At 33.5% G+C, this 23,173-nt stretch overlaps 1 protein-coding gene across 1 annotated transcript; it reads left to right on the top strand.

Moving 5' to 3' along the window:
- The first annotated feature begins 5,009 nt into the window (after positions 1 to 5,009).
- LOC110720331 (uncharacterized protein At1g66480-like) lies at positions 5,010 to 6,329 on the top strand. The gene has a single exon (XM_021899340.1). It carries the CDS (start codon positions 5,229 to 5,231, stop codon positions 5,901 to 5,903), a length of 675 nt encoding a protein of 224 aa, XP_021755032.1. The 5' UTR covers positions 5,010 to 5,228; the 3' UTR covers positions 5,904 to 6,329.
- Positions 6,330 to 23,173: the final 16,844 nt, after the last annotated feature.

The raw sequence follows: 23,173 nt of genomic DNA, 5'->3' as shown, positions 1-23,173 counted from the left end.
TATTGCTAATATTTGATTACTTACAGGATAACATTAGTACAATGACTAGCGTGTCAAGTTTGACTATATCAATTATCATTTAAGGAAGCGAGTATATGTTGTATAAATACACATGTATACACTTTAACATTTGGTTCTCTTAGCTTATAACTAGCAAATACAAAATTAAACATCCTCCATCCATAACAACAACAACAAATGGCTCGACTCATGATCAACCGCACACTCATCACGTTCTTAATGTTCATTACATTGTGTATAAGCCTTGGTGCTAGTGACAAGAAGACGCTCCTCCGAATAAGTAATGAATTGAGCAACGGAAAAAGCCTTGAATTTCATTGCAAATCAAAGAACGATGATCTTGGAGTACGAAACCTTAAATCTGGGGAATCCTTTGAGTTCGAGTTCACAGAAGATCCAACCACCCTATATTTCTGTGGTTTTACGTTTGATAACACGACATTGCATTGGTTTGATATCTTTAAGTTCTTTCGTGATACATTTCGTTGCTTAGGTGTTTGTCATTGGCAGATCAAAGAGAATGGTCCTTGCATTGAAAATCCTTTTGTTTTTACTTATAAATGCTATGGTTGGAATTAGTAAACATAAATTATGATTGTCTACAATTACATATATACATAGACATATTTTAAGTGTTACAATATAATATATATATTGCAATAAAAATTGTATTTTGCTTGCAAGCATGATTTCAAATTTGAGTTCATTTTGAATTCTTTGATTAATACTTGTACATATTATTTAGACTCCATTCAATCCCTTTTGTTTATCTCACTTTGACTTTTAGTCTCATAAAAAATACCAAATGGAAAAAATAAACAAAAACTTTTGTATGCATCCGATGTACAGTAATATTATTGTACATCGAGGTAACTTTTGTTGAATTTAGGGTAACTTTTATCCATAAAGCTTAAATAACTTTAATTTATATATACTGAGTACTTTCATTCATTATAGGATAACTTTTGTTCATTTTAAGGTAACTTTAAAACGGATATACAATATTTTATTGTACGTACATTTGATATTTTATAAATGTTTGTCACAAATAAAAAGGATCAGAGGGAGTATTTGTGAGTCAGGTTGTTATGATTTATTGATTTCTTATAATAAATGTAAATACTACGCAATATCCTGTATGATCTGATACGGTCATACGGAGTATAACATTATACTCCGTAGCATAATTAATGCATAAAAATGAATTACATTATGTTCATTGTACAAACCGTTGTATCATGCATACGATACAAGCAACACTATTGAAGTAATGGATACGTTATATCCATATACCTATGTTACGTCAGCACATGTAATAAATGAAAGTACATGGCAAATTAACAATATCGTATTATAACTTATTTTATCTAAACTTATAAATTTATTATTTTAAAAATAAAATAATTTAAAGGCAAAAGTTAACAAAAATGGAAATCTTAAGGTAAAATAAACATTAAGACTGATTTTAATTTGGTACTCCGTATATGCTCCCAAATTAATACAGTATTACATACTATTTTAAGTTATATACTCTATATTAATTATCTATCTACTTTTTTTTTTTTTTTTTGACACGAAATTATCTATTTACTCCTTAACATTGCGGGATGCTCATTAACAAGATCCTTAATAGGATAAACTAATGCGAAACAGACCCTTAATTCAATAAATATGATAAACCCCAATTAAACGTGACTTATGGTATTTTTTGGCAACGTACGGAAGTACGGAACTGTACTATTTAGAGATGAGGAATGCTTTAAATGTGAATTTCGTTTAATTTACCCAAGATATCTTGCACAAATAACGTACTATTGCATCATCAACATCTTTGATCTAATCTTGATCAATTACCCTTATATATACTCAATTGAATACCTCTATCTCATTCATCACACCATTCACAAAAACAAAAAAAAAAAAAAAAAAAAAAAAAAAATGAGTCCTTTGATAATTAAGCATATACTCATCACGCTAATGATGTTGTTTACTTTGCTAATAAGCCTTAGCAAGGCAGACAACGTTAGAATCATAAACACCTTGAGCCATAACAAACCTCTTCAGGTTCATTGCAAATCCAAGGACGATGATCTAGGCGTACGAAAACTCGAAAAAACAGGAGATTACTTCGACTTTGATTTCGGTAGAAGTGTAGTCACATTATTTTTTTGTGGTTTTGTATTTGATGGAAAGTTGCATTGGTTCGATATATATGAATATGATCGTGATGCATGGCGTTGCATTAAGAAATGTTGGTGGGAGATCAAAGAGGATGGTTCTTGCTTGCTTGATAAAGTAACTCAAAAGTATACTCTTTGCCATGGGTGGAATCCAGATCTATTAAAGCTTGCATAGTAATCAAATCACTATGCATATGATTTGTCGTGCATGTATGTATTCACATATATATATATATATATATATATATATATATATATATATATATATATATATATATATATATATATATATATATATATATATATATATATATATATACGAAGTATGGAACAAAATGCAGAAAAATAAAACTCAGCTCGTGCTTTATTTTCTATTGTCGGTTTGCAAAATTAATACGCGTATGATTTTACTACTAATCACAGTACGTACTAATACATAGCTATTTATAGCTAGTATGTCTTAAGATTGGACGGACAAGATCGGATTAAGGCCAAAACCTCAAAGTTGAAGCTAATCTTAGACAAATGCAATGGTAAATACTACTCCATGCATGGATGATTAGATGAACAACAAAAACCCTTAATTTAATTTTAATAGGCATTTATCAAGGCGTGTATGACTAATCGGTCATTTCTTTTCTTGATAAAAAACAACTCTAATTAACTTGTTTTGATAAGAAAGAAGAATTATATTGGATCTCTAGAAGCTGAAAATAATATTAAAATTATAAAAATAGATTTCTTAAAGAAGTTGATTTCATGTGATTAGCACTTTAATTTTAGCTAATGACTATCATAATAACCTCCCTATGGGATTTAAGATTATATATTTGCAAAAAGGTATCCTCATCAATTTTAATTGATAAGCTTTAACAAGAAAAGAGAAGTTTGTGATAGACCATTAGTCAATTAGACACTTCTTTTACTTATATAGTGGAGTAAAGTGACTAATGACAATAGAATATAGATCAACCTATTGTGGTTTGATAATTTTTGCCTTTAATTTTTTTGAGATTTTTTTTAGTAGTTACGAGTATATTATAATTTCATTTATTTTAATCTCAAAAGAGGATATTCTTTTCACACCAATGCATGATTTTTTTTTGAATGAAAAATGCATGATTCTTGAGATATGGGCAATTTAGCATCATCATGAACATTAAACAGTACTTTAATTATCTTTTATTATTATCAACTAAGTTAATATGGTCAAATTATGATGTGTGTCTCTTAATTTTTTTAAAATACCGAAATTGAAAAGTGTGGATTCGTGTCGATATTGTATTAGCGTCACCCTTCAAACTCAAGCATGTATTGGGGCAATTAGAATACAACACAATAACTCATCCATTGGGAAAATTGACAATTTAATCATTTATGTAAAAAAATATTCTTTAGGGGGAAAAAGGAAAAGAAACCGATGACTTGAAATAACATGTTACATGGCACTTTAAGACAATTTAGTGAGTTAATTGATGATAGAGTGAAACACTCTGTGTTTAAAAGTTATTCTCATCTAATCTATAATCGTTTCATAACAAGTCAAAATAGAAAGAACTTTTCGAACAATAGGAATATTAATTGGAGAAAACAACCACTATAGTTGGTATTCCTATGAGCTATTTTTTTGTTATATTCACCTTATTTCTATTTATCTCAAGAAAAATAACTAAACAATGCTAGTTTGATTATTAAAAAGCCCATATAAGATATTTTTAGGATTTTATTTTTTGATAAACTGTGAGTAGGGGTGTTCATAAATCGGGTCGGGCTAACAAAAATGGACCGGACCACCTCAGACCGATCAACGATCGACCCTGAACCGGACCGAATTAATCTGTCTAGTCTTTTCCCGGACTTCAGTCTGGTCCAAAACCCTATAAAAACCGGCCTTGGACCGGATTGATTTTTTTTTTTTTTACTTCCTCCGTTAATGGTTAATTGCAACAAAGAAATATTTTATATCTCACAAATAATACCCCTTTGTTGCAATTAACCATTAACGGAGGAAGTATATAAAAATATGCGTGAAACCTTAAATAATGGTTAAGATTATCCTTAATAAGCTTCGAAACTTTAAATTTATGAGCTTTTTTGTACTAAATATACAAAAAAAAAAAAAAAAAAAAAAAAAGACATTAAAGTGAATATTTTTCTTTACTTTTTTAGAGTTTTCCATAAAATTATTTTAAAAAATTAATTTTGTTTTTTTTAAAAAATTCTTATATCGGTCCAAAGCGGTCCGGTCCGGGTTTCGGACCGATTTTTTCGGTTTGGTCCCAGCTTAATCGGTCCGGTCTTTGGTACTTAAAATTCTAATTTTCAGTCCGATTTGATTATAGACCGATGAAAAGCCCTAACTGTAAGAAAAGTTAACAAAGGCTACTCATTTTAAAATATGATCAAAATAAGCTTTGACTTAGTTAATTTTTAATTAAATAAAATCAAGTGAATAAAACATAATATCCCATTACTCCATATGAAGTAATTTTGGTATGAGCCTTCCCAAACATAAGGTTTCACAACACCATCATGCATGAGCATGACATGAAGTTGAAGTCATGATAGATACACTATGAATTCCAACCATAAGAATATCATAAATTTAATTACCCTAATAAACAAAATATTTAAAATTACAACACCAAATCAATTCATGTGCATACCATGTGCTAAAATCACATTTATTTTTTTAACAGATAATAACTTTCTCCATTTTATTGCGCAATCTCAAAAATTCTAAACTACGTAAGCCATATTAATTTCACTATTAATTCAAAACACTTTCTCTACACGCCGTAATCTGGATTATGTTGGCGCAAATTAAAACTTATACTCAACCATTTTTATATTGCCCACCAAATGTTCGACGAAATGCCAACTCCAAAAACCAATTTGTTTCCATTCACACTTCCATCACATCATCCTTTTTCTAGAAACCCAATTCTCCCACCATTCAAATATTAATCATTTCTTCATATTCTATCTTATCTGACCTTTTCTGAGGAGAGAGAAAAGAGAAAATTAATGGGGAACAACATGGGTGGAGGAACCAGTAAAACATCAAAAATTATGAAAATCAATGGCGAAAATTTCAAGTTGAAGATCCCAGCTAAAGTTTTTGATGTTATTAAAGATTACCCAGATCATATTTTGTTAGATTCTGAAGATTTTCTCAGGTTCAATCTCAGAGCTAAACCTTTAAACCCAGATTTTGAGCTTAAACCCAGAAAAATCTATCTTCTTGTTGAATTACCCAAATTTCCATTGAATAATACTTGCAATAGTAATTATCAAACCCCACTTAGGGAGGTGAGATCTGGTGTGCTCGCGCCCACGACAACTACGAAAGATTTCATGTCTCGAAGAACAGCATCCGATGATCTTACTCTTATCACGAGATCAATGGCTGATTATGGAAGTTCAGTGGGTCCTACTAGGGTTAAGATGAAGCTGCCGAAGGCTCAGGTGCAGAGGATTATGGAGGAGAGTGGAGACGATGTTGAGGCTGCTAAGAAGATAATACGGCTTTGTTTGGAAGATAACACGGCCGTGTGCGGTGGTGGAGCGGCGGTGGAGGCGGAGGAGAGAGAAAATGGTGGGGTGGTTAATGTGGAGAGTCGGAGACATTGTTCGAGTGTTTATGATATGTGTAGTCTTTGCTCTAGTTACCGCCGTAAGTATAAGAAATTAACCTCCTAGTAAGTTGTACGGGTACGGATATAGATACGGGATATCAAAGAACGAATTACGTATGTTTATGTTGTTAAGACGTGCCTGTGTTTGAGTACACGCCATCTATTATTAGAAGTGTATGTGTGATAAAATGAAGTGTTAAGTGTTAAGTATTGTTTAATTTAGTAGTTAAAGAGTAATTTATTTTAGGGTTTATGATTATTATTACCTCAATTAGATGATGTAAAAATTAGGGTGTAAAATTAGGTGCAAATGTATATACTATATGTCTATATAGTGTGGTTGATGCTTTGATGGTATGATTAATTACTATGATCCATTCATGAGTTTTTTTGAGTAAAATTTGTGATAAGCTTGAAAGAGTTTCAATTATTCAACTATGTATTAGATGTTAGATGCATATATGATAAGATTGTGTGTTATTATGAGGTATGAGCGTGTTTTGTATAATTGTATGAAGTGATTGTACATTATAAGGACAAAGTTTTTATTATATGCATAATTAGTAACTTTATGATAGAATTGTATCGACGAATTTTACATTTTTGTCCATAGATAACTAATTGCGAAATAAAGGTACTATTATAATCTCTGTTTGTTAAACCACTTATGTAAGAGTACGTCTTTTTATTTAAACATTTCTCTCTACCATAAAATGATGATGGTTTTCCTATTTAACAAAATAGTGACTCACACATGAAACCAAGATAACAAACGAAAGAAGTACGAGTATTAATGAGGCTCTACTCTAATGTGTACATTAGTTCCATTATTTTGACTACTTGGTAGTAAGATTGAATCATCTCACCAACCACAAAAATCGAGTCAAAAAGGGTTTGCATTCTCGATTTTGTACCAAAACTTTTAAGGATTAAAAAGGTGGAATCAAGCAAAATTAGCAGTTAGTGAGCAACAATATATTTTTATTATAGTTACTCATCTAATGTACAGCTGTCAAAAGTTGACCCGTCCTGTAATACCAACTTAAACCCGATTATTAACCGATCCATTTGAATGCGAAAAAATGGTGACCCAAACTCTACCTGAAACCAACCCTAGACCCGAGTTGACCCGAGTATGTGAGACCTGAACCCAAACATGAACAAACCTGAAGATGACCCGACCCGAATGTAACCCGTAAATTATTGACCTGAACCGAACCCGACTTGATTCGAAATTGACCCAAACACGTTTTAACCCGTCAAAACCCGAATTTAACCCGACTTGTTACTAACCTGACCTGAATTCAACCCGACCCGTTCCTATCTGACCCGAATTTCACCCAACCTGTTACAAACCCGACCGGAAATCAACCCGACTTGTAATTGAACTAACCCAAATTCAATCCGACTTGTTATTGACCCGACCCGAATTTTACCAGATTTATTACTAACCCGACCCAAAAATTCAACACGATCTGTTACTAACCTGACTCGAAATCAACACGACTTGTTATTGACCCGACCTAAATTCAACCCAAATTGTTCCTAATTCGATATCAAATCACCTTAAATACAATTTAGACCACCTTATTATTATTGATTAAAGCATTTTTTCTAGGGAGACCAAGTCGATCCAGGCCAGCAAAAGAAAGGAGCATCATCCTCAAATTTAAGAGTTAATATAGTACGGAGTATATATTTGTTGTACGGTCAAAGGAGATAGTTATCTTCTTAAATTATAAATTATACTTCCCTAGTATATTGCCATATATATTATAGTCAAAGGAAATAATTAACTTGATAAAAATGATAATTATCTATTTATAATTAGTTGAATCCGAATATGACCTGACTTGGAAATGACCCGACCAGATTGTAACCTGCAAATTATTGACTTGAACATAAAATGACTTGACTCCGAGAATGACTCGACTTGGAAATGACCCAACCTAATTAGAACCCGCAAATTATTGACTTGAACCAAACCCGACTTGAACTTGAGAATGACCCGACTTGAAAATGACCCAACCTGATTATAACCCGCAAATAATTGACTTGAACCGAACTCGACTCAAACCCGAGAATGACCCGACCTGATTCTAATCCACAAATTATTGACTTGAACCGAACTCGAGAATTACCCTAACCCGTGAAAACCCAAATTAAACCCGAACTATTATTCACCCGACCCGAATGTAACCCGACCTGTTATATATTAACCCGACCCAAACCCAATTAGATTTATGACCCAAAGTGACCCGTCTTAAGCATGACCCAACCCAAACCCGACCCGCAAAGGTTATGGAATTAATCTGAATTAACCCGACCTGAGCTGACACGACCCACTCTTACCGACCCAAACCCAACCCGTTTACCTAAATCGATAGCTTTACCTGAAACAACCAAAATTTCTCAAAAAGCGTGGATATTTGCCTTCAATTTTGAAAATTTTTGACTTTTTTTAACCCGGAAATAAAAACTGCCGAAATGTTCACCATGGTCCGTAATACGCTCCAGGAGTCTAATTAGTTGGGTGGAACCATCCAATTTGCATTTAAACGACAAATTTGACGGTTTACAACTTGCACCGATTTCATTAACTCAAGCCTACCATGAACATTTATGACAACATATAATGATCATTTATGGATCCAAACGACATTATATGACCCCGATATGGATCCCCTAAAATCTTAACGTTTTTTGACACCGGGCCCCAAAACATTCGAAATTTCTCAAAAAGCGTGGATATTAACCTTCAATTTTGGAATTTTTTTACTTTTTTTCGCCCGTAAATAAAAATTGCTGAAATGTTTACCATAGTCCCTAATACCCTCTGGGAGTCCAATTGGTTGGGTGAAACCATCCAATTTGCCTTTAAACGGCCAATTTACCGATTTACAACTTGCACCGATTTCATTAATTCAAGCCTACGAAGAACATTTATGACAACGTATAATGATCATATATGGTTTCAAGCGGCGTTATATGACCCTGAGATGTATCTCATAAAATCTCAAGCCTTTTCGACACCTGGCCCCGAAACCTCCAAAATTTCTGAAAAAGCGTGGATACTAGCCTTCAATTTTAGATTTTTTTTTTTACTTTTTTTCGGCCAGAAAAAAATTATTGAAATGTTTACCATGGTTTCTAATACCCTCCAAGAGTCCAATTGGGTGGGTTAATGACAGGGTAATTAAAGTGGTATCCCCAAATCAAAAGTAATTACCTAAGTCCTCTAACTAAAGTAGATAGGGAAGTAGGGTCGAACTCCACAGGGAAACAAGTCTTTTTATTCCTAATTAACTAATATAATCTAGATTATAAAGTAACCAATATTTATATTTGAATAATAAACTAAACTACGAAGATTGAGAATAGGGAGAAAACAATATATAAAAGGATCTAGGGCATAGGTTCACCAATAAATAATACTCCAGGGTAAAACATAATAATCAATCATTGACATTGCATAAATAACATGATTAACAGGCTCTCGCAATTTATTGATCAACATAGATCTAACAGGCTCTCGCAATTTACTAGATCTAAGTTCCTATTGAAAATAGCCTTTAATATCAAATTAACATCTGCTCGATTCATCAATTCAATATTGCTATACTTTTACAAGCCATAATTGTAAAGCGTTAAAACAATTCAATAAGAAGTTATCATACAATATAAAAATCAATAATAGTCAATCATCAATGCATCAATTAACCAGATCGTAAAGGGATTTCGCTACGTATTACCATCACAGAATTAATCTACCGATATTAAATCTCATCTCTCGAATCTTGACTTAACCATTTATAAATTAATCTGCCTATTGAAACTAGACCTAAACATCAATTCTCATCTGTCGAATCTCGGATCAATATTGTCAAACTCATGCATAAAAGATCAGGCCTAATCTAGTCACAGAGCATTAAATCAATCAATAGGAAATTAATCTAGCATTGATAATTAACAACAATAAATTACCCCTTCATATTATTCATGGATCCCCATAAACCCTAGAAAGAAAACTACTCACACATAATAGAAACTAAACAAATCAAAGCAATAAAGTAAGACATGATTAAAGAAATAAAATAAACAACTAAGATTAAGAGAAGAAAAATCGTTACCAAAATAAATCTGGAATTAAGAATGGATTAAGAACAAAGGTTTAAGAGAAAGAAAATCTAAGAGAACAATTAAGAGAGGAAAGAAAGAGTAAAAAGAAAGAGAGAGAGAGAGATATCGTATTACGGAGGAGTATTTATACTCTGTACAAATCCTAAATTAAAACAAACTAAAACGACGCTAATCGTCTCCTAATAAATACACGCGCCCGATCGGGCGCGCCTTTTGCTTGTCAGTACTCATCTCGCGCCCGGCCGGGCGCGTCACCGGGCGCCAGCCTTAGCTTCTCCCGCCCGGCCGGGCGCGCCTCCGGGCGCCAGCCTCTTTGGCCACTATTTGGACTACGATTGGGCTCCAACTCTTCGGGCCAATCTGGGTTTCCTCTTCCGGTCTTGAATACTTGGTCCAAATGCCCCGGTATCACCTATACCGAGCCCTTAATCACCGGTTCGATGGCTCTAACCAGCCTTGGGCTATAAAATCTGGTCGTGCTTCTCCAATGTTCGTGATCGCTCCAAAATATCTTGGGAAAATACTCCGAAAGTATAAATCCCTGCAAAAGTCAACCAAATCTACGAAAACACTAGAATACACCAATTAGTAATAAAAGTGGCTCTAAAGAGCCAAAAAAACTACTAATTATGACCAAGGGACGGGGGTAAAATACTTATAAACTAGACACATCAGTTAACTCATCCAATTTGCTTTTAAACGGTCAATTTATCGGTTTAAATTAGAACTTACACCGTTTTGATTAACTCAAGCCTATCATGAACATTGGTGACAAAATATAATAATCATTTATGGTTCCTAACGACATTATATGACTCCGAGATGTATTCCCTATAATCTCATTTCTTTTCGAAATCGGGCCCCAAAACCTTCGAAATTTCTAAAAAAACATGGATATTATCATTCAATTAGGATTTTTTTGACTTTTTCCGTACGTAAATAAAAACTGCCGAAATGTTTACCATTGTCTCTAATACCCTTTGGGATTCCAATTGGTTGGGTGGAACCATCCAATTTGCCTTTAAACGACCAATTTATCGATTTACAACTTGCGTCGATCTCATTAATTCAAGCCTACCACGAACATTTATGACAATATATAATGATCATATATGGTTCCAAACGGCATTGTATGACCCCGAGATGAATCTCCTAAAATCTCAAGCCTTTTCGACACCTAGCCCCGAAATTTCCTAAATTTCTCAAAAAACGTGGATATTAGCCTTCAATTTTGGATTTTTCTTTACTTTGTTTTGCCTAGAAAAAAATTAACGAAATGTTTATCATTGTCCCTAATACCCTCCAAGAGTCCAATTGGGCGGGTTTAACCATCTAATTTGTCTTTAAACGACCAATTTACCGGTTTACAACTTTCACCGATTTCATTAATTCAAGCCTACCACGAACATTTATCACAAAATATAATAATCAGTTTTGTTTCAAAGGGAATTATATATCCCCGAGATGTATCCCTCGATATCTCATTTCTTTTCAAAATTTGGCCCCGAAAACTTCAAAATTTCTAAAAAAGCATGGACATTAGCCTACAATTTGGAATTTTTTGACTTTTTTCGCACGAAATAATAAAATACGAAATATTTACCATGGTCCCTAACACTCACCGAGAGTCTAATTGGGTGGATGAGAACCATCCAATTTGCCTTTAAACAACCAATTTACCGTTTTACAACTTGCATCGATTTCATTAACTCAAGCCTACCACGAACATTTATGACAACAAATAATGATCATATATGGTTTCAAACGACATTATATGACCACAAAAATGTATCCCCTAGAATTTTAAGACTTTTCGACACCAAGCCTCGAATCCTCCAAAATATCTCAAAAACGTGGATATTAGCCTTTAATTTTGAAATTTTTGTCTTTTTTTTCGCGCGGAAAAAAAAAATTGCAGTAATGTTTACCATGATTTATAATACCGTCCGGGAGTCCCATTGGGTGGGTGGAACAATCCAATTTGCCTTCAAACGACCAATTTACCAGTTTACAACTTGCACCGATTTCATTAATTGAAACTTACCATGAACATTTATGACAATAAAAAATGATCATATATGGTTCCAAACAGCATTATATGACCCCGAGATGTATCCCCTAAAATTTCAGTATTTTTAGACATTGGGCCCCGAAACCTTAAAATTTCTCAAAAAACTTGGATATTAGTCATCAATTTTGGATTTTTTTGACTTTTTTCGCACGCAAATAAAAATTGCCGAAATGTTTACCATGTTCCCTAATACCCTCCTAGAGTCCAACTGGGTTGATGAAACCATCCAATTTGCCTTTAAACGGCCAATTTACCGGTTTACAACTTGCAATGATTTCATTAACTCAAGCCTCCCACAAACGTTTATGACTACATATAATAATCATTTATATGGTTCCAAACGGCATTATATGACCCCGAGATGTGTCCCCTAAAATCTTATTTCTTTTCGACACCAGGCCCCGAAACCTTCGAAATTTCTAAATAAGCATGGATATTAGCCTTCAATTTTGGAATTTTTTGACTTTTTTCGCCAGAAAATAAAAATTGCCGAAATAATTACCATGGTCATGGGAATCCAATCGGGTGGGTGAAACCATCCAATTTACCTTTAAAAGGCCAATTTACCGATTTACAACTTCCACCGATTTCATTAATTCAAGCCAAGTTACCACGAACATTTTTGACAACATATAATGATCATATATGGTTCCAAACGGCATTATATGACTCCGAGATGTATCCCCTAAAATCTCAAGCCTTTTCGACACCGTTTCCTGAAACCTAAAAAATTTCTCAAAAAGCGTGGATATTAGCCTTCAATTTTGGAATTTTTGACTTTTTTTTCGCCCTTAAATAAAAATTGCCGAAATGTTTACCATGGTCCCAAATACTCTCTGTGTGTCCAATTGGGTGGGTGGAACCATCCAATTTGTCTTTAAACGGCCTATTTACCAATTTACAACTTGCACGAATTTCATTAATTCAAGCCTACCATGAATGTTTATGACAACATATAATAATCATTTATGGTTTCAAACGTCATTATATGACTTCGAATGTATCCCCTAAAATCTCATTTCTTTTCGACACTTGGCCCCGAAACCTTCAAAATTTCTAAAAAAGCATAGATATAAGCCTTCAATTTTGGAATTTTTTAGACTTTTTCCTCACGGAAATAAAAATTGCCGAAATTTTTACCATGGTCCCTAATTTAATACCCCCCTGAAGTCCTATTTGAATGTGGAACCATCCAATTTGCCTTTAAACGACCAATTTACCGGTTTACAACTTGCACCGATTCAATTAAATCAAGTCTACCACGAACATTTATGACAAAAAATAATTATCATATATGGTTCCAAACGACATTATATGACCCCGAGATGTATCCCCTAGAATTTCAAAACTTTTCGACACTGGGCCTGAATCCTCTAAAATTTCTCAAAAAGCGTGGATATTAGCCTTCAATTTTGAAATTTTTGACTTTTTTTTGCCTGAAAATATAAATTGCAGAAATGTTTACCATGGCCCCTAATACCGTCCAGGAGTCCCATTGGGTAGGTGGAACAATCCAATTAGTCTTTCACGACCAATTTACCGGTTTAAAACTTGCACCGATTTCATTAATTCAAGACTACCATGAACATTTGTGACAATATATAATGATCATATATGGCCCCAAACGGCATTATAAGACCCCGAGATGTATCCCCTAAAATTTCAAGACTTTTCGACACTGGCCCCCGAAACCTCCAAAATTTCTCAAAAAGTGTGGATATTAGTCTTCAATTTTGGAATTTTTAGACTTTTTTTTGCCCAAAAATAAAAATTTACCAAGGTCCCTAATACTCTCCGGGAGTCCAATTGGCTGGGTGGAACCATCAAATTTGCCTTTAAACGACCAATTTACCGGTTTACAACTTGCACCGATTTCATTAACTCAAGCCTACCACGAACATTTATCACAACATATAATGATCATATACGGTTCCAAACGGCATTATATGACCCCGAGATGTATGTCCTAAAATCTCAAAGTTTTTTGATACCGGATTTTGAAACCTCCAAAATTTCTCAAAAAGCGTAGATATTAGCCTTAAATTTTGAAATTTTTTTAATTTTTTTCGCCTGTAAAAAAAAATTGCGGATATTCCCTAATACAACCCGGGAGTCTAATTAGGTGGGTGGAACCATCAATTTTCCCTTAAAAGGCGAATTTACCGATTTACAACTTGCACCGATTTAATTAACTCATGCCTACCACGAACGTATGACAACATATAATGATCATTTATGTTTTAAAACAATATTATAATACCCCGAGATGTATCTCTAAAATCTCAAAACTTTTCGATACCAGGCCCTGAAACCTAAAAAATTTCTCAAAACACGTGGATATTAACTTTCAATTTTGGATTTTTTTAGCTTTTTTTTTTACAGAAAATAAAAATTGCCGAAATATTTACCTGGTCATTAATACCCTCCGGTAGTCCAATTGGGTGGGTATATCCATCCAATTTGCCTCTAAACAGCAGATTTACAATTTGCACCGATTTCATTAACTCAAACCTACCACGAACATGTATGACAACAAATAATGATCATAAATGGATCTAAACGACATTATATGACCCCGAGATATATTCCCTAAAATCTCAAGACTTTTCGACATCGGGTCCCGAAATCTCCAAAATTTTTCAAAAAACGTGGATCTTAGCGTTCAATGTTGGAATTTTTTTTACTTTTTTCGCCGGTAAATAAAAATTTCCGAAATGTTTACCATGGTCCCTAATACACTCCGGGTATTCAATTGGATGGGTGGAACCATCCAATTTACCTTTAAACGACCAATTTACCGGTTTACAACTTGCACCGATTTCATTAACTCAAGCCTACCACGAATATTTATGACAACAAATAGTGGTCATATATCGTTCCAAATGCAATTATATGACCCCGAGATGTATTGTCTAGAATTTCAAGGCTTTTCGATACCGGGCCCCGAAATCTCTAAAATTTCTCAGAAATCGTGGATATTAGCCTTCAATTTTGAAATTTTTAGACTTTTTATCGCCCGAAATTAATAATTGCCGAAATGTTTACCATGGTCCCTAATACCATTCGGGAGTCCAATTGGGTGGGTGAAACCATCCAATTTGCCTTTAAACGACATATTTACCAGTTTATAACTTGCACCGATTTCATTAACTCAAGCCTACCACGAACATTTATGACAACAAATAATGATCATATATGGTTCCAAACGGCATTAAATAACCCCAAGATGTATCCACTATAATTTCAAGACTTTTCGACACCGGGCCCCAAATCTTCCAAAATTTCTCAAAAAGCGTGGATATTAGCCTTTAAAAATTTTGTCATTTTATTTCTTCCGGAAATAAAAATTTCGGAAATGTTTACCATGGTCCCTAATATTGTCTGGGAGTCCAATTGGGTAATTGGAACAATCCAATTTGCCTTTAAACGACCAATTTACCGGTTTATAACTTGCACAAATTTCATTAAGGGCTTGTTCACATTTACTTGATTTTAGTTCAGTTAAGTTCAGCTCCAATCAGTTCAGTTCATTTTAATTCAGCTCCAATTAGTTTAGTTCAGTTTAGTTCCTAATTTCCTTCTTTCATAAAATTTTTATTTCAGCTCAATTCAGCTCCAATTAGTTTAGTTCAATTCAGCTCCAATCATTTCAGTTCAGTTAAGCTCATTTCAGTAAATGTGAACAAGCCCTAATTCAAGCCTACCACGAACATTTATGACAATAAATAATGATCATATATGGTTCCAAACATCATTATATGACCCCGAAATGTATCTACTAAAATTTCAAGACTTTTTGACACTGGGCCCCGAAACCTCCAAAATTTCTCAAAAAGCGTGGATATTAGTCTTTAATTTGGAATTTTTTGACTTTTTTTCGCCCGAAAATAAAAATTTCCGAAATGTTTACCATGGTCCCTAATACTCCCCGGGAGTCCAATTGGCTGGGTGGAACCATCAAATTTTTCTTTAAACGACCAATTTACCGGTTTACAACTTGCATCGATTTCATTAACTCAAGCCTACCACGAACATTTATAACAACATATAATGATCATATATAGTTCCAAACGGCATTATACGACCCCGAGATGTATCCCCTAGAATTTCAAGACTTTTCGACACCGGGCCCCGAATCCTCCAAAATTTCTCAAAAAGCGTGGATATTGGACTTCAATTTTGAAATTTTTGACTTTTTTTTTGTGCGGAAATAAAAATTGGCAAAATGTTTACCATGGGCCTTAATACCTTCCGGGAGTCCCATTGGGTAGGTGGAACAATCCAATTTGCCTTTAAACGACCAATTTATCGGTTTACAACTTGCACCGATTTTATTAATTAAAGCCTACTACGAACATTTATGACAATAAATGATGATCATATATGGTTCCAAACATCATTGTATGACCCCGAGATGTATCCCCTAAAATTTCAAGACTTTTTGACACTAGGTCCCGAAACCTCCTAAATTTTTCAAAAAGCGTGGATATTAGTCATCAATTTTGGAAGTTTTTGGCTTTTTTTGGCCCAGAACAAAAAATTGCCGAAATGTTTACCATGGTCCCTAATACCCTCCGAGAGTCGGATTAGGTTGGTGGAACCATCCAATTTGCCTTTAAACGACCAATTTACCGGTTTACAACTTGCACCGATTTCATCAGTTCAAGTCTACCACGAACGTTTATGACAACAAATAATGATTATATATGTTTTCAAACGTTATTTTATGACCCCGAGATGTATCCTTTAGAATTTTAAGAATTTTTGGCAATGTGCCCCGAAACCTCCAAAATTTCTCAAAAAACGTGGATATTAGCCTTCAATTTTGGAATTTTTTTGACTTTTTTTCGCCCGAAAATAAAAACTGCCGAAATGTTTACCATGATTTCAAATACCCTCCAGGAGTCCAATTGGGTGTGTGGAACCATTCAATTTGCTTTTAAACGACCAATTTACCGATTTCCAACTTGCACCGATTTACCGGTTTACAACGGCCAATTTAATTAACATGCACCGAACAGAACTTGAACCGAAATCTACCCAACCCCGTTTTAATTTGTCAAAACCCGAATTTAACCAGTGTTGTTACTAACTTGACCTGAATTCAACCCAACTTGTTTCTAACCCGACCCGAATTTAACCCAACCTGTTAAAAACCTGACCCGAAATTAACCGGACATGTTATTGACCTAACCCAAATTCAACCCGACTTGTTATTGACGCAACTCAAATTTTACCTTACCTGTTACTTACCCAACCCAAAAATTCAACCCGATCTATTACTAACTCCACTCGAAATTAACACGACTTGTTATTGACCCGACCTAAATTCAACCCAAATTGTTCCTGACCCGATTTCAAATCACCTTAAATGCAATTTAAACCACCTTATTATTGTTGATCAAAACATTTTGTTTTGGGAGACCACGTCGGTCCAGGCCAACAAAAGAAATGAGCATCATCTTCAAATTTAAGAATTATATATAAAATTGTTGTATGGTTAAAGGAGCTGAGATATTTATCTTTCTAAATTGTAGACTATAGTTCCCTAATATATTGTCATATATATTATAAAGGAAAGAATTAGCTTGATAAAAATGATAATTATCTCTTTATAGTTAGTTAAACCCGAATATGACCTGACTTGAAAATGACCCGACCTGATTGTAACCTGCAAATTATTGACTTGAATATAACCCAACTTGAATCCGAGAATGACCCGACTTGGAAATGACCCAACCTGATTATAACCTGCAAATTATTGACTTGAACCGAACCTGACTTGAACCCGAGAATGACCTGACTTGATGAAAATGACCTGACCTGATTATAATCTGCGAATTATTGACTTGAACCGAACCCGACTCAAGCCCGAGAATGACCCGACCTGATTCTAACCCACAAATTATTGACTTGGACTGAACCGAATCGAACTCGAGAATTACCCTAACCTGTTTAAACTCGTGAAATCCCAAATTAAACCTGACCTACGGAGTATTATTCATCCGACCCGAATGTAACCCGACCTAAACCCAACCCAAACCCAATAAGAAGTATGACCCGACGTGACCCGACTCAAGCATGACCCAATCCAAACCCGACCCGCATATGTTATGGAATTAATCTGAATTGACCCAACCCGAGTTGAACCGACCCACTCTTACCCGACCCAAACCGACCCGTTTACTCGAATTGACAGCTCTAATCTCATGTCACTTTCAACAATCTATTAGTTTAATTAGAACTAGTTGAAGTGCAACTCAAATTCATATAATGCCAGTCTTATATTGAAAGAGTGTTTTTAAGGAAAAGGACCTTTGATCATATTATTAGTGAGACTTATGTGCTATCGACATTTATGGTCAAAGTTACGGTTTATGTCTTACTTGATTATATTCTGTATGTTTGTTATGGAGTATACACTATACAAGTAAGATAGTAACATATTGGATACAATACATTTGACTCACACCCACGAAACATACAAAGAGTGTAACAAGTGAAGTTGACTTTTACATAGTTTGTAGGGAGTAGTTGGAGTTGGTTATTTTCTTTTAGTATAAAAAGAACGATCTTACTAAACCGGTACCTATCACAAGTAGACCGGTCTAGTTATGCAGTTAGGCTATTAGGCAATGATGCGGAAAATAAAGGAATCCCAATTCCCAGACTCAAGAACCGACCACAACCGGTAGGAATCGAATCCATAAGGTAAAACTCATACCCACTACGCCATGTAATGTAATTATGTAGTACTTCTTGTATAGAGTAGTTGGAGTGACCGAACATTTTTGTTTAATTAGACACCTGTTTTACGTAGAATTTTGTTTGATGAAGTAGAGCTCATCTTGGTAGGGCTTTAATCTTGATTAGACAATAACCATCAAATACAAGTATTAATCACGAGGAAACCAAGCTAAATTGTTTAAAATAAAGAATAATTTGTAGTTTTGTGCATAAGTTATTCAAAGTCATCTCATGAAGTAGTATTTTTTTGTAAGAGATCAAAATATAATAACTTAGTAATTAGCTAGCCAAATGGGGTAATGTCGATTTATTAATTGAAGGAAACTTCTTAAAGTCTTAGGTCTAACTTATATAATTATTGGAATACGATTGACTTTATTTTATTACTACTTTCTTATTTTGACAAGAGTATATATTTATCAATTTGATTAATTGCTACCAGCAATAAAGTACATCCATTAAATATTAGTTGCACCTTGAGTATTATTTATGAGATAAAATATTTTAAATTTACAACTAATATTTATCAAAGGTACTCCTTCCGTGATTTTTTTGCCTTATTGCCAAAATGTAGGTCAAACTTTGACTGTAAATTCTCGTTGTTCAACAAAAGAAAAATATAGTTATGTGAAATCTTGTTCAATTTGTCTCATCGTAAATTTAATTAATATCAACATTTTAATAATTTTTACGGTTACAAAAATGGAGATATAAATGTTTTAACAAGTGTCTTAGAGATTGTGTAAAGTCAAATGGGGCGAAAATAAAGGGACGGAGGGAGTAGTAAATAAGAAAGAGTATGGGCTACTGGCCGGCCCATGTTTTCTCATTTCCCTTTTGGGCTTTATTAACTGAACAAACTGTAATGTATGAGCTTCTTGTTTGGGCCATCTACCTTGGGTTTATTATTGTCAAAATGTCAATTTACGACTTCGATATCGAGTTTTAATTGAATTTATTTTTCTTACCAATATGGCAATATATTGCAAGATTGAACCATATTTGGCTTGATCTTGATATTTTATTTATAAAATCACTTTAAAATGTAGCGTGCTCGAACTTTAAAAATTTTAGCTATCAACAATATTCACTCATTTGAATTTAGGAACAATTCTATTTACTTAGATTGACCACCAAGGCACCAATGACTATGAGTCTATAAACATATTTTAGATTTTATTTTTCTTTTAGAAAAATTAAAGAAGGCTTGAATTGTCAAATATTATGATGCAAAAAGTAATCTTGAATTGTACAGAACATTCAAACAGTTGATAATTCTAACTTACATAATGGTGCAGCTAACAAGACTCTCATTTTGGTTTATTCTTTTTCCAGAGAATTCCATGTACAAAATATTCACATAAAAAAAAAAAAAAAAAAAAAAAAAAAAAACCATTCTTAGTCTTTTAAGATATACAAGTACTTGTTCATCACAACTTAACTCAGTGAGCAAGTTACTAAAGTAAACAGAACAAGGCGAGCAGAGGTAACTCAATGGGTAGCTAGCTACATACAAGACGAATAACATCGTACCCTAATATCAGGTCCCATGCTAAGGAGGGGTTCGAAACGAGCTAGTTTATCACCTATGTACCTTAGGTAGGTGGCAAACATGTATCACACCAATAAAAGATGAAAAAAAAAACTAACACAACCAAAATCATCACCACTAATAATAATTATTACTCTGTATTAATCAAGAGATAATCAACTCTTATTTGAGCTAATTATCTTCGAATTATTATCATCCATGACAGAATTATCAGGCAAAAGATTACCCTCAGAATCATACTCAATCTTCCCTGAAAAATCAAGTGGTTTACATTTTTCGCCTTTAATGATAGTCTTCTTCCAAACAGCATCATCATCAAGAATAATATAATCATCATGAATATTATTGTGTATACTATTTATATCATGATACTCAGTTTCTTCATCTCCATGTTGAACTTGTTTTCGCCACGAAACAATCTTCAAAAGAGCCTTACTACTAATGCTATTAGCTTTTGAAAAGCTTTCAAGCAAGCTTTTCTTGCTAATTGAAAGTTTTTTCCTAGTGAATGCCTCCTCTTTTTGCCTCTTGTGTGATGCACATAAAAATGTTACAAGAGAAAATATAGACAAGGTTAGTAATACCGCGAAAACTATGAAATAAGTAGAAAATATATGGATTGGAAGGGTTGATGATACTATTGGAAGAGGCCTTGCCATGATTAATGAATTTTTTTTATTTTTTTTTTATTTTTGATGAAGATGATTTGATTTGAGGTGTTTTGAAGAAAAAAAAAAATAGAATGTTTGTTAGGTGTTAATGTTATGTAGGTTTATATAAGGGAGAATGATATAAAATCAAAGGTTTTATTTTCAAAAAGTGGAGTGATGGACTAACAGTGGCGTGAGATTAGGGAAGCTTATATTATTGGTTGTTGTTTGACTGACTAAAGTCTAGTCTAGAAACTCGCTTCTTAGAGTTCTTACTGATTTAAAATTTTGATTTTTTGTTTTTGGAAAAAAAAAAAAAAAAAAAACTTAAATTACTTCATATGTTCCTATGATTTTCTCTATTTATCAAAATTATGTCACATGTATTGTCTGTTCTATAAGAGGAAATATTTAAAATTTAATGTACAAGTCTTAGATTAGGGGGGATGGGAGGTGTAGTTGAAGATGTAAAGAGTAATTGAAACGTCTATCTAAATTTTGTAATTGTCACCTCCATTATAAATAAAAGTAGTACAAGTACTTTATAAATGAATAGTAGTTTGAAATGGAATGTATAGAGTAACTAATTGGGATACATTTTTTAAATTAAAGGTTATTAAATCTACGATATTATACCCCGTATGTATTACGGTAGTTAATCAAACTCGTTGTCATGTACTCGGTACAGTGACATATCTAAGATTTATAACTATGAGTAGCATTGAGCCATTAAATAATACGGAAAAAAGGATTACAATGAGTTACGATATACTCTATAAATTATTATTATGAATTAGCCTTATGCTTTAAACATTTATTTGGTAGATTAATGCCTTAATGGCCATGAAAAATTACGGGGTAGTTTACAAGTAGCTGAAGTCACTTTCGATATTAGCGTGGTTTACTCGCTATACACGACCCCAGTTGACTTAAGGGTGGACCTTATCTAGTTACCTACTATAATTCTTTTATTGGCTATGTATTTTAGTGTTTGTATATTTTTTTTTTTGGGAAAATGATGGAATGTAGTTATACTGGTGAATGCCTTTGGACGGAGGTACACTTGAAAAGAAAGGCTGCTGCAAACTCCGTAATATCTTGCTCCGTAACGATTACGGAGCAGTGTATGTTTAAGTCCAATCATTATTAGGAAAAATAAAAATTTATACAAAAGTATAAAATCAATTAGCTCTGAAAATATGCTTAGCATTTCACTATTATAGCTAACTCAAAAATAATACAAAGTTGGTGTTTGCAGGACTTGTTCTATATTAATAGAAATTATACACAAAATATTATCATTACACACGTTTATGATATAATATATAGATTGATGCGAGTAAGTATTACAATTTACAAACATGTGACTAACTGAACACAAACCTAAGGGATAAAGTAGTGATATACAAAGTAGATAATTGATAGTCAAGATTGAGTTGGCCTTGAGTATCACTTGTATCAGTGTATACTTTTGAGTTTCGACCACTAAAAATGAAGACTTTGTGATCAATTGAAACCGTTGATAATGTAGAATAATGATAGCTTAGAAGAGATTATATACACTTTTAAGCAAAGTTCAGTTATCTCTACCAACCACAGAGGTGCTGTTTACATCCATAAGCATTAACACAACCAACTTTCTATGTGCCCCTCAACTGCCCAAGGCCCCCAATTCATTCTTTTGTAACTACTATTCCATACTACGTTACATACAACTTATTTATAGTATCGTTTGTGCTACATCAACCCCACTTTTGGTAACTTGTAACCAAACATAGCAAAAATCACAATTACACTAAGGAAGGAAGTTGACTAGTTGAGGCTCCGGACATATACTTAAAATTTGTTATAAGCTAATTGACAATAGACTCGAAATAAACCTGAACTGAATGCTAATGATCCAACTTGGTTGAATCATTATTCAATAGGATATGAATTGAACTTGGTATGAAAGTTTGTAAATAAGAGGTGATTAGTGTAATTAATACTGGTTTCAGAATCTATTGTATAATTGAACTTGATAGTCTATTTTGTAAAATGACCTATGATCAAATTTTTAAACTGTATACACAATTACACACCAATACAACACAATTAGGCTGAAGTGGTTAAATACAAATTCATTGAGCATTTCTTATTTGCTTCCAAGTTCCAAGGCTACAACTCGAGAGTCG

The sequence above is a fragment of the Chenopodium quinoa genome, unplaced genomic scaffold (assembly GCF_001683475.1).
Source record: "Chenopodium quinoa cultivar QQ74 unplaced genomic scaffold, ASM168347v1, whole genome shotgun sequence".
Classification (NCBI taxonomy): Eukaryota; Viridiplantae; Streptophyta; class Magnoliopsida; order Caryophyllales; family Amaranthaceae; genus Chenopodium; species Chenopodium quinoa.
Note: the sequence above shows the minus strand (reverse complement) of the source record. Positions and strands in the feature narration are given on the sequence as shown.

Bases quoted from the DNA above. Each gene is read 5' to 3' on its own strand.
- LOC110720331 (XM_021899340.1), top strand. From the start codon at position 5,229: ATGGGGAACAACATGGGTGGAGGAACCAGTAAAACATCAAAAATTATG.